At 43.9% G+C, this 21,263-nt stretch overlaps 1 protein-coding gene across 1 annotated transcript in view; it reads right to left on the bottom strand.

The window, feature by feature from the left end:
- The window catches only part of LOC126471545 (osmotic avoidance abnormal protein 3), a 379,608-nt gene that overhangs the window by 59,081 nt on the left and 299,264 nt on the right, over positions 1 to 21,263 (bottom strand). The window contains exon 16 of the mRNA XM_050099771.1: positions 14,212 to 14,329. Coding sequence (XP_049955728.1) covers positions 14,212 to 14,329 — 118 coding nt within the window. The remainder of the gene's footprint in view (positions 1 to 14,211; positions 14,330 to 21,263) is intronic.

Below are 21,263 nucleotides of genomic sequence, written 5' to 3'. Positions count from 1 at the left end.
TGACACCATAAAACTCGTAGAGTCTCACGTCAACGTTAGCTAACAGAGGCCCATGAAGGCTCACGAGAAAGACAGGCCATGGCGTGTACATCACAGCACGTGAAACTGCAGACTTTTGAGTGCCAGCAGATGTCTCTGGCGGGGAGTGAGTAACTATTTCAGACGAGTTTAATAAATCTTGACTGCGTGTTTAAATGCATGCAAGCTCTCGACAGCACACGACAAAGTTAAGACTTTTAGTGGATACCTTTTTAATTACATATTGATTTCCCGAGGGCCCTGCGCGGAAACGAGTGTTTCCGAAGTGTAGTGGATAGGACGACTAGTGTGACGTCACAAGTTCGTTGCACATCCTGCATTTCTCGAGGGCTCCGTCGCTAACTCGTCCTGTGTGACGACAGCTTTATGTTATACGAGCAGGTCTAGGATGTATATACGCTTCAACGACGTCATTTCCATAGAACTATACACTCACATTTCGATAATAAAGCACACTGAGTGTCCATATAAAGGAGCTGCCCATTTCGAACGCACCCTTTCACTCATGGTTCATGTTTGATGGACTTCTCGCCTAATGAGAGTACGTATACTGTCACTTTGCAAGGTAAACTGGAATTCTTCTGCCAAGATAATGGTTCTCCACGGTCCGAAAACGCTGACTGCTGCAACGAATGGTGAGCCATAAACAAGTGGATGGTTGTGTTGCAGCATACCTTCATAACAATCTTAATCGCAGAATATTCGATAGTATTATTTTTTTCAGCAATGGCAGTCCGTGGTTGGGTTGGAGACATGATATACACTGAAGAGCCAAAGACACTAGTACACGTGCCTAATATCTCGTAGGCCCCCCCCCCCCCCCCGAGCATGCAGAAATGCCGCAACGACGTGGTATGCCTTCGGCTAATGTCAGCGGTAGTGCTGGAGGGAATTTACGGCATGAATCCTGCAGGGATGTCTATAAATCCGCAAGAGTACGAGGGGGCGGAGATCTCTTCTGAACAGTACGTTGCAAGGCATCCCAGATATACTCAATAATGTTCATATCTGGGGAGTTCGGTGGCCAGCGGAAGTGTATAGAGTGAGAAGACTGTTCCTGGAGCCACTCTGTAGCAATTCTGGACATGTGGGGTGTAGCATTATCCTTCTGGAATTGCCCAAGTCCGTCGGAGTGCACAATGGACATGTGTGGATGCAGGGGATCAAATGGTTCAAATGACTCTGAGCACTATGGGACTAAACTGCTGAGGTCATCAGTCCCCGAGAACTTAGAACTACTTAAACCTAATTAGCCTAAGTACACCACACACATCCATGCCCGAGGCAGGATTCGAACCTGCGACCGTAGCGGTCGCGCGGTTCCAGACTGTAGCGCCTAGAACCGCTCGGCCACACCGGCCGGCGCAGGGGATCAGATCGGATGCTTACGTACGTGTCACCTCTCAAAGAGTCGTATCTAGACGTATCAGTGGTCCCATATCACTCCAACTGCACACGCCCCACACCATTACAGAGCCTCCACCAGCTTGAACAGCCCCCTGCTGACATGCAGGGTGCAAGAATTCATGAGCTTGTCTTCATACCCGTACACGTCCATCCGCTCAATACAACTGGAAACGAGACTCGTCCAACCAGGCAACATGTTTCCAGTCATCAACAGTCCAATGTCGGTGTTGTCGGGCCCAGGCCAGGCGTAAAGCTGTGTGCCGTGCAGTCATCGAGGGTACGCGAGTGGGCCTTCGGCTCCAAAAGCCCACATCAATGATGTTTCGTTGAATGGTTCGCGCCGGCCGCTGTGGCCGAGCGGTTCTAGGCGCATCAATCCGGAACCGCGCTGCTACGGTCGCAGGTTCGAATCCTGCCTCGCGCATGGATGTGTGTGATGTCCTTAGGTTAGTTAGGTTTAAGTAGTTCAAAGTTCTAGGGGACTGATGACCTCAGATGTTAAGTCCCATAGTGCTTAGAGCCATTTTTGAATGGTTTGCACGCTGACACTTGTTGATGGTCCAGCACTGAAATCTGCAGCAATTTGCGGAAGAGTTGTACTTCTGTCACGACGAACAATTATCTTCAGTCGTCGTTGGTCGCGTTCTTGGAGGATTTTGTTCCGGCCGCAGCGATGTCGGAGATTTGATGTTTTACCGGATTCCTGATATTCACGGCACACTCGTGAAATGGTCATATGGGAGAATCCTCGCTTCATCGCTACCTCGGAGATGCTGTGTCCCATAGCTTGTGGCCGACTATAGCACTTAAATCTCGATAAGCTGCCATTGTAGCAGCAGTAGCCGGTCTAATAACTGTGCATGCCTATACCAGTTTCTTTGGCGCTTCAGTGTGTAACATGATTATTGTTCTCCAGTTCATGTCATAGTTATTGCCTGGCTAAGCGTTCTGGATGCTGAACTATTACTCAGAAATTGTTTCCACATTTTAGAAATCACAATAGGACGAATATTTAACCACTCAGTCATCTAACTTTGTGTTTGGACTGCCGGCCGGTGTGGGCCAGCGGTTCTAGGCGCTTCAGTCTGGAACCGCGCTACTGCAACGGTCGCAGGTTAGAATCCTGCCTCGGGCATGGATGTGTGTGATATCCTTAGGTTACCGGAAGCGGCTACGAGGGTAGCGGAGTACGTGTGGAGTGCACATGGGGGTTTTTTAGGTTAGAGAATTCCCTCCCTAGGCCCGACAAGACGCCTCCAGAGACGCGGCAAGGTAGGAGTAGACAAAATGCAACAGGGAATAACAATATTAATGTTCTAATAGTAAACTGCAGGAGCGTCTATAGAAAGGTCCCAGAACTGCTCTCATTAATAAACGGTCACAACGCCCGTATAGTACTAGAGACAGAAAGTTGGCTGAAACCAGACGTAAACAGTAATGAAATCCTAAACTCAGATTGGAATGTATACCGCAGAGACAGGCTGGACAGTGAAGGGGAGGCGTGTTTATAGCGATAAGAAGTGCAATAGTATCGAAGGAAATTGACGGAGATCCGAAATGTGAAATGATTTGGGTGAAGGTCACGGTTAAAGCAGGCTCAGACATGGTAATTGGATGTCTCTATAGGCCCCCTGGCTCAGCAGCTGTTGTGGCTGAGCACCTGAAGGATAATTTGAAAAATATTTCGAGTAGATTTCCCCACCATGTTATAGTTCTGGGTGGAGATTTTAATTTGCCGGATATAGACTGGGAGACTCAAACGTTCATAACGGGTGGCAGGGACAAAGAATCCAGTGAAATTTTTTTAAGTGCTTTATCTGAAAACTACCTTGAGCAGTTAAACAGAGAACCGACTCGTGGCGATAACATATTAGACCTTCTGGTGACAAACAAACCCGAACTATTTGAAACAGTTAACGCAGAACAGGGAATCAGCGATCATAAAGCGGTTACGGCATTGATGATTTCAGCCGTAAATAGAAATATTAAAAAGGGTAGGAAGATTTTTCTGTTTAGCAAAAGTGACAAAAAGCAGATTTCAGGGTACCTGATGGCTCAACACAAAAGTTTTGTCTCAAGTACAGATAGTGTTGAGGATCAGTGGACAAAGTTCAAAACCATCGTACATTATGCGTTAGATGAGTATGTGCCAAGCAAGATCGTAAGAGATGGAAAAGAGCCACCGTGGTACAACAACCGAGTTAGAAAACTGGGAAAGCAAAGGGAACTTCACAGCAAACATAAACATAGCCAAAGCCTTGCAGACAACCAAAAATTACGCGAAGCGAAATGTAGTGTGAGGAGGGCTATGCGAGAGGCGTTCAATGAATTCGAAAGTAAAGTTCTATGTGCTGACTTGGCAGAAAATCCTAAGAAATTTTGGTCTTATGTCAAAGCGGTAGGTGGATCAAAACAAAATGTCCAGACACTCTGTGACCAAAATGGTACTGAAACAGAGGATGACAGACTAAAGGCCGAAATACTAAATGTCTTTTTCCAAAGTTGTTTCACAGAGGAAGACTGCACTGTAGTTCCTTCTCTAGATTGTCGCACAGATGACAAAATGGTAGATATCGAAATAGACGACAGAGGGATAGAGAAACAATTAAAATCGCTCAAAAGAGGAAAGGCCTCTGGACCTGATGGGATACCAGTTCGACTTTACACAGAGTACGTGAAGGAACTTGCCCCCCCCCCCCCCCCCCCTTCTTGCAGCGGTGTACCGTAGGTCTCTAGAAGAGCGTAGCGTTCCAAAGGATTGGAAAAGGGCACAGGTCATCCCCGTTTTCAAGAAGGGACGTCGAACAGGCGTGCAGAACTATAGACCTATATCTCCAACGTCGATCAGTTGTAGAATTTTGGAACACGTATTATGTTCGAGTATAATGACTTTTCTGGAGACTAGAAATCTACTCTGTAGGAATCAGCATGGGTTTCGAAAAAGAAGGTCATGTGAAACCCAGCTCGCGCTATTCGTCCACGAGACTCAGAGGGCCATAGACACGGGTTCACAGCTAGCTGCCGTGTTTCTTGACTTCCGCAAGGCGTTCGATACAGTTCCCCACAGTCGTTTAATGAACAAAGTAAGAGCATATGGACTATCAGACCAATTGTGTTATTGGATTGAGGAGTTCCTAGATAACAGAACGCAGCATGTTATTCTCAATGGAGAGAAGTCTTCCGAAGTAAGAGTGATATCGGGTGTGCCGCAGGGGAGTGTCATAGGACCGTTACTATTCACAATATACATAAATGACCTGGTGGATGACATCGGAAGTTCACTGAGGCATTTTGCAGATGATGCTGTGGTGTATCGAGAGGTTGTAACAATGGAAAATTGTACTGAAATGCAGGAGGATCTACAGCGAATTGACGCATGGTGCAGGGAATGGCAATTGAATCTCAATGTAAACAAGTGTAATGTGCTGCGAATACATAGAAAGATAGATCCCTTATCATTTAGCTACAAAATAGCAGGTCAGCAACTGGAAGCAGTTAATTCCATAAATTATCTGGGAGTACGCATTAGGAGTGATTTAAAATGGAATGATCATATAAACTGATCGTCGGTAAAGCAGATGGCAGACTGAGATTCATTGGAAGAATCCTAAGGAAATGCAATCCGAAAACAAAGAAGTAGGTTACAGTACGCTTGTTCGCCCACTGCTTGAATACTGCTCAGCAGTGTGGGATCCGTACCAGATAGGGTTGATAGAAGAGATAGAGAAGATCGAACGGAGAGCAGCGCGCTTCGTTACAGGATCATTTAGTAATCGCGAAAGCGTTTCGGAGATGATAGATAAACTCCAGTGGAAGACTCTGCATGAGAGACGCTCAGTAGCTCGGTACGGGCTTTTGTTAAAGTTTCGAGAACATACCTTCACCGAAGAGTCAAGCAGTATATTGCTCCCTCCTAAGTATATCTCGCGAAGAGACCATGAGGATAAAATCAGAGAGATTAGAGCCCACACAGACGCATACCGACAATCCTTCTTTCCACGAACAATACGAGACTGGAATAGAAGGGAGAACCGATAGAGGTACTCAAGGTACCCTCCGCCACACACCGTCAGGTGGCTTGCGGAGTATGGATGTAAATGTAGATGTAGATGTAGTAATGTTTAAATAGTTCTAAGTCTAGGGGACTGATGACCTCAGATGTTAAGTCACATAGTGCTCAGAGCCATTTGAACCATTTGTGTTTGGACTACCTCTAAATCTTTATGTTAGGGTGTGACCCCGACGACCGGAAAAGGAAACACATTTCGCCAGACAATGACGCTCTAGACGTCTTTAAGAGAAGTAATTATTATCTCGAAGAAAAGTAATTAATTTTTTGTTTGTTTGCAGGTACGTGGCTGCAGCCCAGATAGATGCACCGAAATAACGTAGTTCGCCGCTGGAAGAGCTAAAGCAAAATGAGGCAGCTCATTGATCAAGTGAAGTATCGTGCAGTAGTTTGTTTTCTGCATCTGAAGGCGAAAATAGCTGCAACAAACCATGCTGACTTGGTGAAACTGTACGGTAACAATGCACCATCATGTAACAATGGTTATTTTGCGCATATCCTTCCACTGCGATCAAAGAAGTCTGAATGACAAAGAACGAAATGGTAGAACATAGCTCTGTGAAGAACTGGAACCGTAAGAGAAATGAAAGCCCTGGTGCTCGAAGACCGGCGTAAGACAGTCGAGGTAATGTTGGAGAAAGCTGCCCCATGAACCACAGACATTGTCGAGGCGGGCTGGCTAGTGTGCATCGACGATACAGATAGGATCACCATGGGTACAACCATAACGTAGGCGTATCTGTGGAGAGGCAAGACAAACTTGTGGTTCCTGAAGAGGGGTAGCAGCCTTTTACTAATAGTAAGGCCAACATTCTGAATGATCGACTGGTCTGGCCTTGTAACATCAGACAAAATGGCCTTGCCGTGCTGTTGCTGCGAATGCTGAAAGCTAGGGAAACTACAGCCATTATGCTTCCCGAGGACATTCAGCTCTGCTGCATGGTGAAATGATGATGGCATCCTTTTGGGTAAAATATTCCAGAGGTAAAATAGTCCCCCATCCCGATCTCCAGGCGGGGACTATCCAGAAGAATGTTGTCATCAGGAAAAATAAAACTGGCGTTCTACGGATGGAAGCGTGGAATTACATATCTTAATGCGGTAGGTAAGTCAGAAAATTTAAAAAGGGAACGGATATGTTGAAGTTAGATATAGTGGGAACTAGTGAAGTTCGGTGGCACAATGAACAAAATGGTTCAAATGGCTCTGAGCACTATGGGACTTAACATCTGAGGTCATCAGTCCCCTAGAATTTAGAACTACTTAAACCTAACCAACTTAAGTACATCACACACATCCATGCCCGAGGCAGGATTCGAACCTGCGACCGTAGCAGTCGCTCGGTTCCCGACTGAATTGCCTAGAACCGCTCGACCACAACGGCCGGCGCAGAATGAACAGGACTTCTGCTCAGGTGAGTGCAGGTTTATAAACAGAGGTAATGCATGGGTAGAGCTAATAATAAATGAGAAAATGAGAATGGTGGTAAGCTGCCATAAGTAGCATAGTGAAAGCATTATCGGAGCCAAGATACACACAAAGTCAACACCCACTACAGTAGTACGAGTTTATATGCCAAATAGCTTCGAAGATGATGAAGGGAGTGAAAAATGTGTTATGAAATTATAGAAATTGCTTAGGTAGTTAAGGATGAGAAAAATTTAATTGTGAAGGGTGACTGGAATTTCGTAGTAGGAAGAGCAACAGAAGTAGAAATAGTAGGAGAATATGGACTGGAGGAAATGAAAGAAAGAGGAATCTGCCCGGTCGCATTTTACGCAGAGCATAATCATCGATAAGTCTTGGTTTAAGGATCATGAAAGAGGTTGCATATGCGGAAGAGACCTGGCGTCACTGGAAAGATGCAGATTGATTATATAATGGTCATACAGAAATTTCGGAACGAAATTTTAAACTGTAAGATATTTCCAGGGGCAGATGTGGACTCTGACTATGAACTGTAGATTAAAACTGAAGAATTTCGCAAAAAAGATGGGAAATTAAGGAGATGGGTCCAGGACAAGTTCAAAGAACCAGAGGTTGCTGACAGTTTCAAAGCGGGCATTATACGATGATTGGCTGAAATGGGGGAAAGGAATACAGTAAGACACGAATGGGTAGCTTTGAGAATTCAAATAATAAAGGCAGCAGAGGATCAAATAAGTACAAATACAAGGTCTAGTAGAAATCAAATGGCTCTGAGCACTATGCGACGTAACTTCTGGGGTCATCAGTCGCCTAGAATTTAGAACTAATTAAACCTAACTAACCTAAGGACATCACACACATCCATGCTCGAGGCAGGATTCGAACCTGCGACCGTAGCGATCGCTCGGCTCCAGACTGTTGCGCCTAAAACCGCACGCCCACTCCGGCCGGCCTACTAGAAATCCTTGGATATTACAAGGAATACTGATGATGAAAGAAGAAAATACAAAAATGCGCCAAATGAAGTAGGCAAAAGAGAATTTAGACGTAAAAAAATTGAGATTGACAGAAAGTGTAAAATAGCTAAGCAGGAATGGCTAGAGAATAGCTAGGCCACGTATAGCTAGGAGAATGATAGATATCACCTGCAGGAAGGTTAAAGAGACCTTTGGAGAAAAGAAAAGTAGCTGTATTAATATCGGAAGAGTAAACCAGTACTAGTCAAAGAAGGGAAAGCTGAAAGGTGGAAGGAATGCATAGAGGAGCTGTACAAGGGAAATGAACTTTAAGATAACATTATAAAAAGGGAAGAGAAGCTTACAGATGAAGATGAGATGGGAGATACGATACTACGAGAGGCTTTGATAGCGCACTGAAATACCTAAGACGAAACAAGGTTCCTGGAATAGACATTTCCTCAGAACTACTGATAGCCTTGGGAGAACCAGCCGTGACAAAACTATTCCATCTGGTGTGCATCATATGTGAGACAGGCGAAATACCTTCAGGATTCAAGAAGAATGTAGTAACTCCACTTTCAAAGAAACCAGGTGCTGGCAAGTGTAAATATTACCGAACTATCAGTTTAATAAAGCATGGTGACAAAAATGGCCGGCCAGAGTGGCCGAGCGGTTCTAGGTGCTTCAGTCTAGAACCGCACGACCGCTACGGTCGCAGGTTCGAATCCTCCCTTGGGCATGGATGTGTGTGATGTCCTTAGGTTAGTTAGGTTTAAGTAGTCCTAAGTTCTAGGGACTGATGACCTCAGAAGTTAAGTCCCATAGTACTCAGAGCCATTTGAACCACTTGACAAAGATGCTGAAGCAAATTATTTACAGAAGAATGGAAAAACTGGTAGAAGCCGACCTCTAAGAAGATCAGGTTGCATTCCGGAGAAATGAAGGATCACGCGAGGCAATACTGACCCTATAATTTCTCTTAGAAGATAGGACAAGGAAATGTAAACCTGCGTCTATGGTATTTGTAGATTTAGAGAAAGCTTTTGACAATATTGACTGGAACGCACTCTTTGAAATTCTGAACGTAGCAGGGGTAAAATACACAGCAGTTTTAAGAATCGAAGGTTATGAAAGTGGCTGGGAAAGGAGTGATACATGTTTGTAGGCTATCGCCGAGTTTATTCAACCTGTGATAGGAGGGCACAAGACGGAAATTAACAAAAGCGAAACAAGAGTAGCCGGCCGGTGTGGCCGAGCGGTTCTATGCGTTTCAGTCTGGAACCGCGCGACTGCTACGGTGGCAGGTTCGAATCCTGCCACTGATATGGGTGTGTGTGATGTCCGTAGGTTAGATAGGTTTAAGTAGTTCTAAGTTCTAGGGCACTGATGACCTCAGATGTTAAGTCCCATAGCGCTCAGAGCCATTTGAACCATTTGAAACAAGAGTATTGGAACGTAGTCGAATTAAATCAGGCGATGCTGTGAAAATTAGATTAGGAAATGAAGCAGTAAAAGTAATAGATGAGTTTTGATATTTGTGCAGTAAAATAACTGATGATGGTAGAAGCAGAGAGGATATAAAATGTAGACTGGTAATGACAAAAAAAGCGTTTCTGAAAAACAGAACTTTTTTAACGCCAAATATAAATTTAAGTAATAGGATGTCTTCCTGAAGGCATTTTTCTGGAGTGCAGCCTTGTGCCAAAGTGAAACTCGTATGATAAGCAGTCCAGACAAGAAGGTAATCGAAGATTTTGGAATATGGTACGACGGAAGAATGCTGAAGATTAGATGGGTCGATCACGTAACTAATGAGGAAGAACTGAATGGAATTAGGGAGAAAAGAAATTTGTGACACAACTTGACTAAAAGAAGAAATCAGTCGATAGGACACAGTCTGAAACATCAAGAAATCGTCAATTCATTATTGGTGGGAAGTGTTGGGGGTAAAGACTGGAGAGGGAAATCAAGAGATGAGTACAGTACGAAGGTTCACATGGATGGGGGTTGCAGTATTTATTCGAAGATCAAGAGGCTTGCACAGGATAGAGTAGTGTGGACAGCCGCATCAAACCAGTCTTCGGAGTGAAGACTACAGCAATAATGGAAAAAGTGAAGATCAATTTAGAACCAGTTTCCAACATGTTTCACTACATTTTGATCATAAGAAAGGTAGTCGTCCGCTGAGTTCCGCGGCTGCTCACACTCATTCCAAAAGCTCGCCGACTGTAGGCGGCATCAGGAATTTTGCAGTAGTGTCAGGCCAGTCGAGAAGATTCTTTAGCCACCTAATCTCCACGGACGAGCGCTGGATAGACGCTATGACTACGAGGTAAAAGAGAAAAGCAGGTAGTGAAAAATGTGGATTCACCAGCGTCGAAAGAGGCGAAGATCGTACCACCATCGCGCAAGGTGATGCTGAATATTTTTTGGGATTGTCATGGTGTGTTGCTAACAGATTATGCTCTTAACGGGCAAACCATCACAAGGATATACTATCAAAATCTGTTGAAGAGGGTTCTGGAGGCCGTCAAGACGAAGTATCATGTGTAATAGTAGGAGGGAGTGCTTTCGCTCCACGACAGTGCCTCATCATTCTGCAGAGCACACAGTCTTACGTGCCGCTTTTTTTTTTTTTTTTTTTTTTTTTTGGGCGTGTTAGACTTTTACCTCAACCTCCAGATTCTCCTTACATGGCACCATGTGTCCCAATAACTTATTCCGCTTGACTCGTATAAAGAAATAATTGTGTGGCAGGCATTTCAGGGACTATGTCGAACTGATTGTCGAGGTGGAACGTTTCCTAAACAGCCACAATGCAGACTTGTACAACCAAGATATCTGCGGAGCGGACATGTAGACAAGAACTAATACCATCAACAAGTTTCATGGTCACAGGTTAACTTTTGTGGTAATAGTTGAATCATCTACATCTGCATGGATATTCTGCAAATCACATTTCTATTACTCCAATCTCGTATAGCGCGCGGAAAGAACGAACACCTATATCATTCTGTACGAGCTCTGATTTCCCTTATTTTATCGTGGTGATCGTTCCTCCCTATGTGGGTCGGTGTCAACAAAATATTTTCGCATTCGGAGGAGAAAGTTGGTGATTGGAATTTCGTGAGAAGATTTCGTCACAACGAAAAACGCATTTCTTTTGATGATGTCCAGCCCAAACCCTGTATCACTTCTGTGACAGTCTCTCCCATATTTCGCGATAATACAAAAACTGCTGCCTTTCTTTGAACTTTTTCGATGTACTCCGTCAGTCCCATCTAGTAAGGATCCCACACCGCGCAGCAGTATTCTTAAAGAGGACGGACAAGTGTAGTGTAGGCAGTCTCTTTGGTAGGTCTGTTACATTTTCTAAGTGTCCTGCCAATAAAACGCAGTCTTTGGTTAGCCTTCCCCACAAAATTTTCTATGTGTTCCTTCCAATTTAAGTTGTTCGTAATTGTAATACATAGGTATTTAGTTGAATTTACGGCTTTTAGATTAGACTGATTTCTTGCGTAACCGAAGTTTAACGAGTTCCTTTTAGCACTCATGTGGATGATCTCACACTTTTCTTTTTTTTTGGTCAACTGCCACTTTTAGAACCATTCAGATATCTTTTCTAAATCGTTTTGCAGTTTGTTTTGATCTTCTGATGACTTTATTAGTCGATAAACGACAGCGTCATCTGAAAACAACCGAAGACGGCTAATCAGATTGTCTCCCAAATCGTTTATACTGATAGATCACTACCCATCGCATTGCACGTGCAAGAGGGACCTCAGGCTTGCTATTGGTCTGCGGGTGACCTACAGTACACAGCTGAAAAACTAGAGATCAATGGAGGAACCATTGAACTTCAAGAGTGTTTGGGATCCGTACCAGATCGGTTTAAAGGAGAACATCGACGCAGTTCAGAGGCGGACTGCTAGATTTATTACCGATAGGTTCGAACAACAAGTAGGTATTACGGAGATGCTTCGTTGTTTTCGAGGAGCACTGGTGAGAAGGTTTGGAGAACCGACATTTGAGGCTGACTGCAGAATGCCTCTTCTGCCACCAACGTACATTTCACCTAAGGACAACGAAGATAAGATTAGAGATATTGGCGTTCGTACGGAGGCATATAGATTGTTGTTTTTCCTTCGCTCTGTTTGCCAGTGGAAGAGGAAAGCGAATGACTGGTAGTGGTAAAGGGTACCCTCCGTCCCGCACCATACGGAGACTTACGGAGTATGTATGTAGATGTAGAAGATCCGCATCTACTTCCATATTGTGAAAAACACTGTGAAGTGCGTAGAATAGGACACTTCCCATTCTCTCGGTTATTAGGGCTTATTCCCAGATTCACGTATGGAATGCAGAAAGAATGATAGCTTAAACGCCTCTATGTGCTCTTTAATTAGTTTCATCTTGTACTCGCAATCCGTACGGAATACGTATGTCGTAGGAGTTGTAGTATACTCCTAGATACATCAATTAAAGCTGGTGCTTGAAACTTTGTATGTAGGCTTTCTCGGGATTGTTCGCGTCTATCTTCCAGTCTGCCAAAGGTCCTAGCGGACATAATGATTTGTAAAAGCGCAGATTTTGAAAGAAATATCAGCAAACAGTTACACTTGAATTTCTCAGAAGAAGAATTTTTTGCAAAATGTGTGATTTTAGTGTGGGAAAAGAGGCCTTATTCAAGAGTAAAGAAATTTGCTAGCATATAATCAGATTGGTGGCTGAAAAGTCCAAGCTGTACATGCCCTGAGTAAATTTTTTTCCAGAAACTTGGAAATTCTGCTACTGAGGGACACCATGGTCTGTATCTGATGTGAGAGACTTGACTTCATCTGGAAGAGTACTCAACACTAAGTGATGACAATAGTCGTAGTACTTGCTGACTGACCCCAGGTCTACTAAAACATAACAACTGCCTCGTGCAAACGCTGCCTGTTCCTCCATACAATGCCCGCATCTCGTGGTCGTGCGGTAGCGTTCTCGCTTCCCACGCCCGGGTTCCCGGGTTCGATTCCCGGCGGGGTCAGGGATTTTCTCTGCCTCGTGATGGCTGGGTGTTGTGTGCTGTCCTTAGGTTAGTTAGGTTTAAGTAGTTCTAAGTTCTAGGGGACTTATGACCACAGCAGTTGAGTCCCATAGTGCTCAGAGCCATTTGAACCATTTTGAACCTCCATACAATGTAAAATTCATGGTGGCCTGATGTCGTCAACAAACCGATCGCTGTTGATACTGAAATGCGTTAACATACCTAAGTTAAAGTCTGTCAGTGAATGTTCCATTTGTCTCAAAGTCGTAATATTTTACGCGCGGGAAAGTCACCCTAATATTGTTATTAACAGAGTGGACATTGTATTTTTCAAAAGTTTGGTTTGTAATACAAAGGTGCTGCTTTTTTGGTTCAAGCGCTTCAGAATAAGGTAGTAATTAACTTAGTAAAGAATCACCTCCATCATCATCTGTGGTTCAAAACGAACGATTTTTATGGACATAAAATCAACTGTAAAGTACCTTCATTCAAAATGTTCAAATGTGTGTGAAATCTTATGAGACTTAACTGCTAAGGTCATCAGTCCGTATGCTTACACACTACTTAACCTAAAGTATCCTAAGGACAAACACACACACCCATACCCGATGGAGGACTCGAACCTCCTCCGGGACCAGCAGCACAGTCCATGACTGCAGCGCATGAGACCGCTCGGCTAATCCCGCGCGGCGTACCTTCATTACATTTATGCAGCTGGCGCACCTGATTTTTTATTCTACACTTAAATGAATTACTCAGATTAGTATATCTAATTGCTATTTTAAATAACAAATGTAATTAATGTAAATTATCTCTCCAAGATGGGTAAGGGTAATAAATCTATGACCACACAAATAGCTTGTCTAGTGTGAGTAACTGAAAGCATACCACAAAAGTTTCTTCAGTTTCCTTAAATCAATTAAAGCAAATGCCAGGAAGGTTCCTTTAAAAAATGCACGACCGATTTGCTTCCCAATCCTTCTCCTGTCCGAGCTTTCATTCCGTCTCTAATGACCATATCGTTGTTGACCGTCAAACCCTAGTCATCTAACTATAGTAAGTATGGAGGAGCTGTGCGCGCTTCTGGAAAGTTCTTTGTACCTAGAAAACGGTAGCTACCGTTAAGTGTTTTCACTAAGCACATGCATATTAAACTATTTATGTGTAATAGTCTACAAGCATCTTGTCAGCCAGGAATTTTTTTCCCAAATGCGGAGAGAGGTGGCATACTAACGAATGTGACTACCCGTTATTGCAGTAAAGAAGTGGGAACTCACCTCTCCACGTATTGAACGCGTGGCTCGCCTCTTCTTTCACTCTGTTCAGACGCTCTGCAGCTCTCTTTGGCTTGAAATAGTCGGTTACAATACTCTGTTCGTCACTTCGATGGAACCTCTGAAAAATAAAAAACAGAAATTCGTTTGATATAAATCAATAATTACTAACAGGAGTTCACTTTCTTTGCAGTTGGAGTACGGACCATATGTTTCAAAGCTGCCTGATCATGCTAGCGACCGTGTAATCTTCAGGGATATGGTTACTGATAATGAGAATTATAACATACCTGAGAATTCACAGAGTAATTCTGACGATAAATTCATTGCAGTGGCAATTATAAAAGCAATACAATTTTCCAAAGTAAGATTTCCTTTCTATGGTTCTAAAGAGTAAGTTCACGTGAAATATTTCTTAAAATTGCGACAGATATTCACTCTAAAAGTTTAATGACGTTTGCGACTTTTCATTATTATTTTTAATTTTTAATTTTGTTTGTTGTTTTTGGAAATGTAGTGGTGACATTTCACTTTGAGACAGTTCAGCGGAAATGGTTTTTGGAAGTACATATCTCAATTGTCAGCTTAAGGCAGCAACAAGCAGATGATTTCTTATATTATTCAATAGAATTATCGGAAATATTTTAGACTGTATATAGAATAGTATAAAACAATTTTTGGCAACTAGGTATGTTACCAAATCTACCTTTATTTTCCGTAGATAAAGTGTGGAACAAAACATCACTGGATTATCAGAATCCAGCGAAATGTACAAATAGTGTCGAAAACGAAGTGACAACACCCGTTCATTTACGTATTGAGGGTGATATTCATCAGAATATATGCCCTCCGTGAGCGTTATCACGGTCTGCCAACACTTGTACCGTGGACCATAATAAGCCCACGGAGGTTAATCTGTCGTTTTGTTTCTATTTTTCAACAACCACGAGAGAAAGTTCTTGGAGAGTCTGTTGTGGGATGAATGCATCTGTCATGCATGTCCCATACGTGGTCAATGGAGTAGAGATTGAAAATAACAGCTGTCCATTCCATCACTTGAACTTTCGGTCGGACTACATCCATGGTGACACCCGTTAGAGGTTCCCTGACACAATCATGCTTGAGTTCACACCAAAACTAAGTCATATTAAAGGCTTTTGGACTCGGCGATTGAATTTATTGCAACTAGTAATCCTAAGAATTTACCACTGCCAATCTCTTCTAACTTTTTATCGTCATAATTTAGAGAGATACTGGGAGGAAATCTGTTATAAGTTGTGAACTGCACGTGGTCTGTCTTTTCAAAGTTTAATCATAATGGGCAAGGAAAATCAATTAATGTCCATGAAAATTTCATTAATTGCTCCTTCTAAAACTATACTTGATTTGCTATTTGTTACAATTTGTGTATCTGCAAACAAAACGAACTTGACATCGAGGAATGTTACAAATGAAAGTTCTTTAATATACACAAGAAAAGTAAGGACCCACGATAGAACCTTGTGGGACAACACGTGTAATTAGTTTCTGTTACGCAATTCTACTTCCATCGCACATGCTTCCATATGCTGCTCCAAGCGAAATTTATTAGTGTTTATGTTCTTAAATGTTTGGCAGTTCCTCAAGAATGTTGCACCCTTCCTTTCTCCGTTTCTGCTCTACACAAGTGAGATTCTAACCTAAGTCCTGTAACACTTAACATATCTATGCCATTGGTCACATGATAAGAAAGACAGATTGTCAAGTAGGAGTGATGACTGTAATTTATCAAGTCAATACTCATAAGAAGTTCATTAAATTTAATCTTTGGTCCCCGAATGTTCTGATGCAATAAGGATACCTGGTATTTTACACTGATTGAAATATAAATGAAGGGAAATAAAATTTCTGTTTCTTCCTGTCCTCCTCACAATAAAAGGATGTGACACCCGTAACTCATGGCAGAGTTTACTGACAGAACCAACAAGAACCACACTAGACCCACAATAAGCATTCTTTCCAAATCCAAATTGACTCTCTTGACAGAAGAGTTGAAACGAGGTCGATCATAGGGCCTAAGAACAGATGAATTCGGCACTGGTATGTCTCGATACTGACGCTATCTTTACCAGGCAACACTCTGTACTCTACCGCATCAAGCACTATTGCCTGGTCCACCCACTAAACCGCGGTATCTTGTTTTCTCAGAATTGGGGATACTAAATACTGCTTCCCACTACAATTATAACAATATGTCTATATTATATCAATAGTGCAGTTCATAGAATCAATACTAGATGTAAGCATAATTCACATAAAGATTTAAAGTCACTTACTTTGACACAGAAAGGTGTCTATTATTCAGGAACACACATTTTCAATAACTTGTCAGCAGACATAAAAAGTTTAGCTACTTATAGAGTTTAGTTTAAGAAGAGCCTAGAGAAGTTATTGGTGGTCATCTTCTTCCACTCCACTGACGAATTTCTTAGTAGACCCAACTGACAGAAGTACTATTTATAATACCAGGTGATTGTAATTAAAGTGTACCTATTCACGGAGGTGCAGTATGGGCTCTAATTATCGCTTGACATCGACACTTGTTAGATATACTAATGCGTTAATGCGGAACCGATTTACACTAGAGAAAACATTAGTTCCATTTGTGGCTACCATATGCTAATCTGGCGCTACACACTGTTTGCATGACGGTATGACATCCACGCTGCCATTTGACAAGCCATAACGTGAGTGAACAATACAGGGTGGTCCATTGATCGTGACCGGGCCAAATATCTGACGAAATAAGCGTCAAACGAAAAAACTACAAAGAACGAAACTTGTCTAGCTTGAAGGGGGAAACCAGATGGCGCTGTGTTTGGCTCGCTAGATAGCGCTGCCATAGGTCAAACGGATATCAACTGCGTTTTTTAAAAATAGGAACCCCCATTTTTTATTACATATTCGTGTAGTACGTAAAGAAATATGAATGTTTTAGTTAGACCACATTTATCGCTTTGTGATAGATGGCGCTGTAATAGTCACAAACATATGGCTCACTATTTTAGACGAACAGGTGGTAACAGGTAGGTTTTTTAAATTAAAATACAGAACGTAGGTACGTTTGAACATTTTATTTCGGTAGTTCCAATGTGATACATGTACGTTTGTGAACTCATCATTTCTGAGAACGTATGCTGTTATAGCGTGATTACCTGTAAATACCACATTAATGCAATAAATGCTCAAAATGATGTCCGTCAACCTCAATGCATTTGGCAATACATGTAACGACATTCCTCTCAACACCGTGTAGTTCGCCTTCCGTAATGTTCGCACATGCATTGACAATGCGCTGACGCATGTTGTCAGGCGTTGTCGGTGGATCACGATAGCAAATATCCTTCATCTTTCCCCGCAGAAAGAAATCCGGAGACGTCAGATCCGGTGAACGTGCGGGCCATGGGATGGTGCTTCGACGACCAATCCACCTGTCATGGAATATGCTATTCAATACCGCTTCAACCGGACGCGAGCTATGTGCCCGACATTCATCATGTTGGAAGTACATCATCATTCTGCCATGCAGTGAAACATCTTGTAGTAACATTGGTAGAACATTACGTAGGAAATCAGCATACATTGCACCATTTAGATTGCCATCGATAAAATGGGGGCCTATTATCCTTCCTCCCATAATGCTGCATCATACATTAACCCGCAAAGGTCGCTGATGTTCCACTTGTCGCAGCCATCGTGGATTTTCCGTTGCCCAATAGTGCATATTATGCCGGTTTACGTTACCACTGTTGGTGAATGACGCTTCGTCGCTAAACAGAACGCGTGCAAAAAATCTGTCATCGTCCCGTAATTTCTCTTGGACCCAGTGGCAGAACTGTACATGACGTTCAAGTCGTCGCCATGCAGAGGCAGGGGAAACCGTCCGTAATTGAGACACAACGGCGCAGAGAGAACAGCTGACACCTCTGCTACAATTTGACGTGATTTCTGGCTTTAAATACTCCTGTTTCAGACATCTCGTCCTCAGCGTTTACATAACCGATCCCGACGGAATGACAGTCTCGTTAGTTACTGGCGACCCGTGATGTGCTGCCTTTTCGAAGACTTCAGCTAAGAGACAGCAGCCTTCACCGATCCACGCTGCCGTTACTGATGGGTCACAGCCGTGACTGATCGAAGACGCGGGCATACTGGGCCTTTCTCTGGTGAAGGGTCAAACAAACTGACTGCAAGCTTCCATCTTCTACTTGCTGGGTGGGCAACTGAGTGTCGCATACAGGGCTGTACGTGTACCGTCTTCCTGGTGATACACTGTGTGTGCCGAGGGAGCCCTGCGCTTCCGACTTCGCAACAACCGTCGTCCGGAAGATGATGTGGTCAGATCTAAGGGCGCATCCTTCTGATGATGCTATGGTGCATGGTAAGATGTCGAAGTTGAGTGACTGTAGGAACGTACAGGTAGGAAAGATGAATGGTCGACTTCGGTTTATTGGGAGAATTTTAGGAAAGTGTAGTTCGCCTGTAAAGGAGACCACATGTAGGTGGCTGGTATGATCTATTCTTGAATACTGCTCGAGTGTTTGGGATCTGTACCAGGTTGGATTGAAGGAAGATATCGAAGCAATTCAGAGGCGGACAGCGAGATTTGTGACTGGTAGGGTCGAACAACACGTAAGTGTTACAGAGATGCTTCGGAAACTCAAATTGGAATCCCTGGAGGAAAGGCGACGTTCTAATAAGAGAACCGGCATTTGAAGCTGACTGTCGAACGATTCTACTGCCGCCAACATACATTGCGCGTAAGGACCACGAAGATAAGACACGAGAAATTAGGGCTCATACGGAGGCATATAGATGGTCGTTTTTCCCTTGCTCTATTTGCGAGTGGAATAGGAAAGGAAATGACTCATAGTGGTTCAGGGTACCCTCCTCCGAGCACCCTACGGTGGCTTGTGGAGCATTTACACTACTGGCCATTAAAATTGCTACACCATGAAGATGACGCGCTAGAGATGCGCTGTGATATGCAAATGATTAGCTTTTCAGAGCATTCACACAAGGTTGGCGCCGGTGGCGACACCTACAACGTGCTGACATGAGGAAAGTTTCCAACCGATTTCTCATACACAAACAGCAGTTGACCGGCGTTGCCTGGTGAAACGTTGTTGTGATACCTCCTGTAAGGAGGAGAAATGCGTACCATCACGTTTCCGACTTTGATACAGGTCGCATTGTAGCCTATCGCGATTGCGGTTTATCGTATCGCGACATTGCTGCTCGCGTTGGTCGAGACCCAATGACTGTTAGCAGAATATGGAATCGGTGGGTTCAGGAGGGTAATACGGAACGCCGTGCTGGATCCCAACGGCCTCGTATCACTAGCAGTCGAGATGACAGGCATCTTATCCGCATGGCTGTAACGGATCGTGCTGACACGTCTCGATCCCTGAGTCAACAGATGGGGACGTTTGCAAGACAACAACGATCTGCACGAACAGATCGACGACATTTGCTGCAGCATGGACTATCAGCTCAGAGACCGTGGCTGCGGTTACCCTTGACGCAACATCACAGACAGGGGCGCCTGCAATGGTGTAATCAACGACGAACCTGAGTGCACGAATGGCAAAACGTCATTTTTTCGGATGAATCCAGGTTCTGTTTACAGCATCACGATGGTCGCATCCGTGTTTGGCGACATCGCGGTGAACGCACATTGGAAGCGTGTATTCGTCATCGCCATACTGTCGTATCACCCGGCGTGATGGTATGGGGTGCTATTGGTTACACGTCTCGGTCACCTCTTGTTCGCATTGACGGCACTTTGAACAGTGGACGTTACATTTCAGATGTGTTACGACCCGTGGCTCTACTCTTCATTCGATCCCTGCGAAACCCTACACTTCAGCAGGATAATGCACGACCGAATGTTGCAGGTCCTGTACGGGCCTTTCTGGATACAGAAAATGTTCGACTGCTGCCCTGGCCAGCACATTCTCCAGATCTCTCACCAATTGAAAACGTCTGGTCAATGGTGGCCGAGCAACTGGCTCGTCACAACACGCCAGTCACTACTCTTGATGAAATGTGGTATCGTGTTGAAGCTGCATGGGTAGCTGTACCTGTACATACCATCCAAGCTCTGTTTGACTCAATGCCCAGGCGTATGAAGGCCGTTATTACGGCCAGAGGTGGTTGTTCTGGGTACTGATTTCTCAGGATCTATTCACCCAAATTGCGTGAAAATGTAATCAGATGTCAGTTCTAGTATAACATATTTGTCCAATGAATACTCGTTTATCATCTGCATTTCTTCTTGGTGTAGCACTTTTAATGGCCATTGGTATATGTGGATGTACAGCCTCCAGAGTGCTTGAGGCACATCCTATTCAAAGAGTTGCTTCCGCCGGCCTCCTCGCAGGCCCCCTCTACTGCACCCTGTGGAGGCAGCGTGCCTGATCTGCTGCAAGCTGCGTCAGCTGCCGGAGATGTGTGTCCAGCATTCCACGCCGGCGCCTGAGAGAGCTGCCCGGCCCGTTTCACACACGCCGGTGAAGAAAAACAAACGGTTCTAAGCACTATGGGACTTAACATCTGAGGTCATCAGTCCCCTAGACTTAGAACTACTTAAACCTAACTAACCTAATGACATCACACACATCAATGCCCGAGGCAGGATTCGAACCTGCGACCGTAGCAGTAGCGCGGTTCCAGACTGAAGCGCCTAGAACCGCTCGTCACAGCGGCCGGCGTCGTCGGTGAAGACATTATTCATTTTAGCAGTCACGTTAATAAAATTTACAGGTACCGCTGTTTCAATGATGACTTTGGGCGTAAGACTGGATCACTCATCAGCCCTCGGAGCTTACAAGGAACCCCTTGAATGGGAGGTCGCAAGTTCCGTCTTTAGTAAGACTGAAAGTTCAAAATGATTGGAAAAGTGCATAGGTAGTTCCAGTTTTCAAAAAGGGTCGTCGAGCAGACGCGAAAAACTATAGGCCTATATCTCTGACATCGATCTGTTGTAGAATATTAGAACATGTTTTTTGCTGGCG

The sequence above is a fragment of the Schistocerca serialis genome, chromosome 3 (assembly GCF_023864345.2).
Source record: "Schistocerca serialis cubense isolate TAMUIC-IGC-003099 chromosome 3, iqSchSeri2.2, whole genome shotgun sequence".
Taxonomy (NCBI): Eukaryota; Metazoa; Arthropoda; class Insecta; order Orthoptera; family Acrididae; genus Schistocerca; species Schistocerca serialis.
Note: the sequence above shows the minus strand (reverse complement) of the source record. Positions and strands in the feature narration are given on the sequence as shown.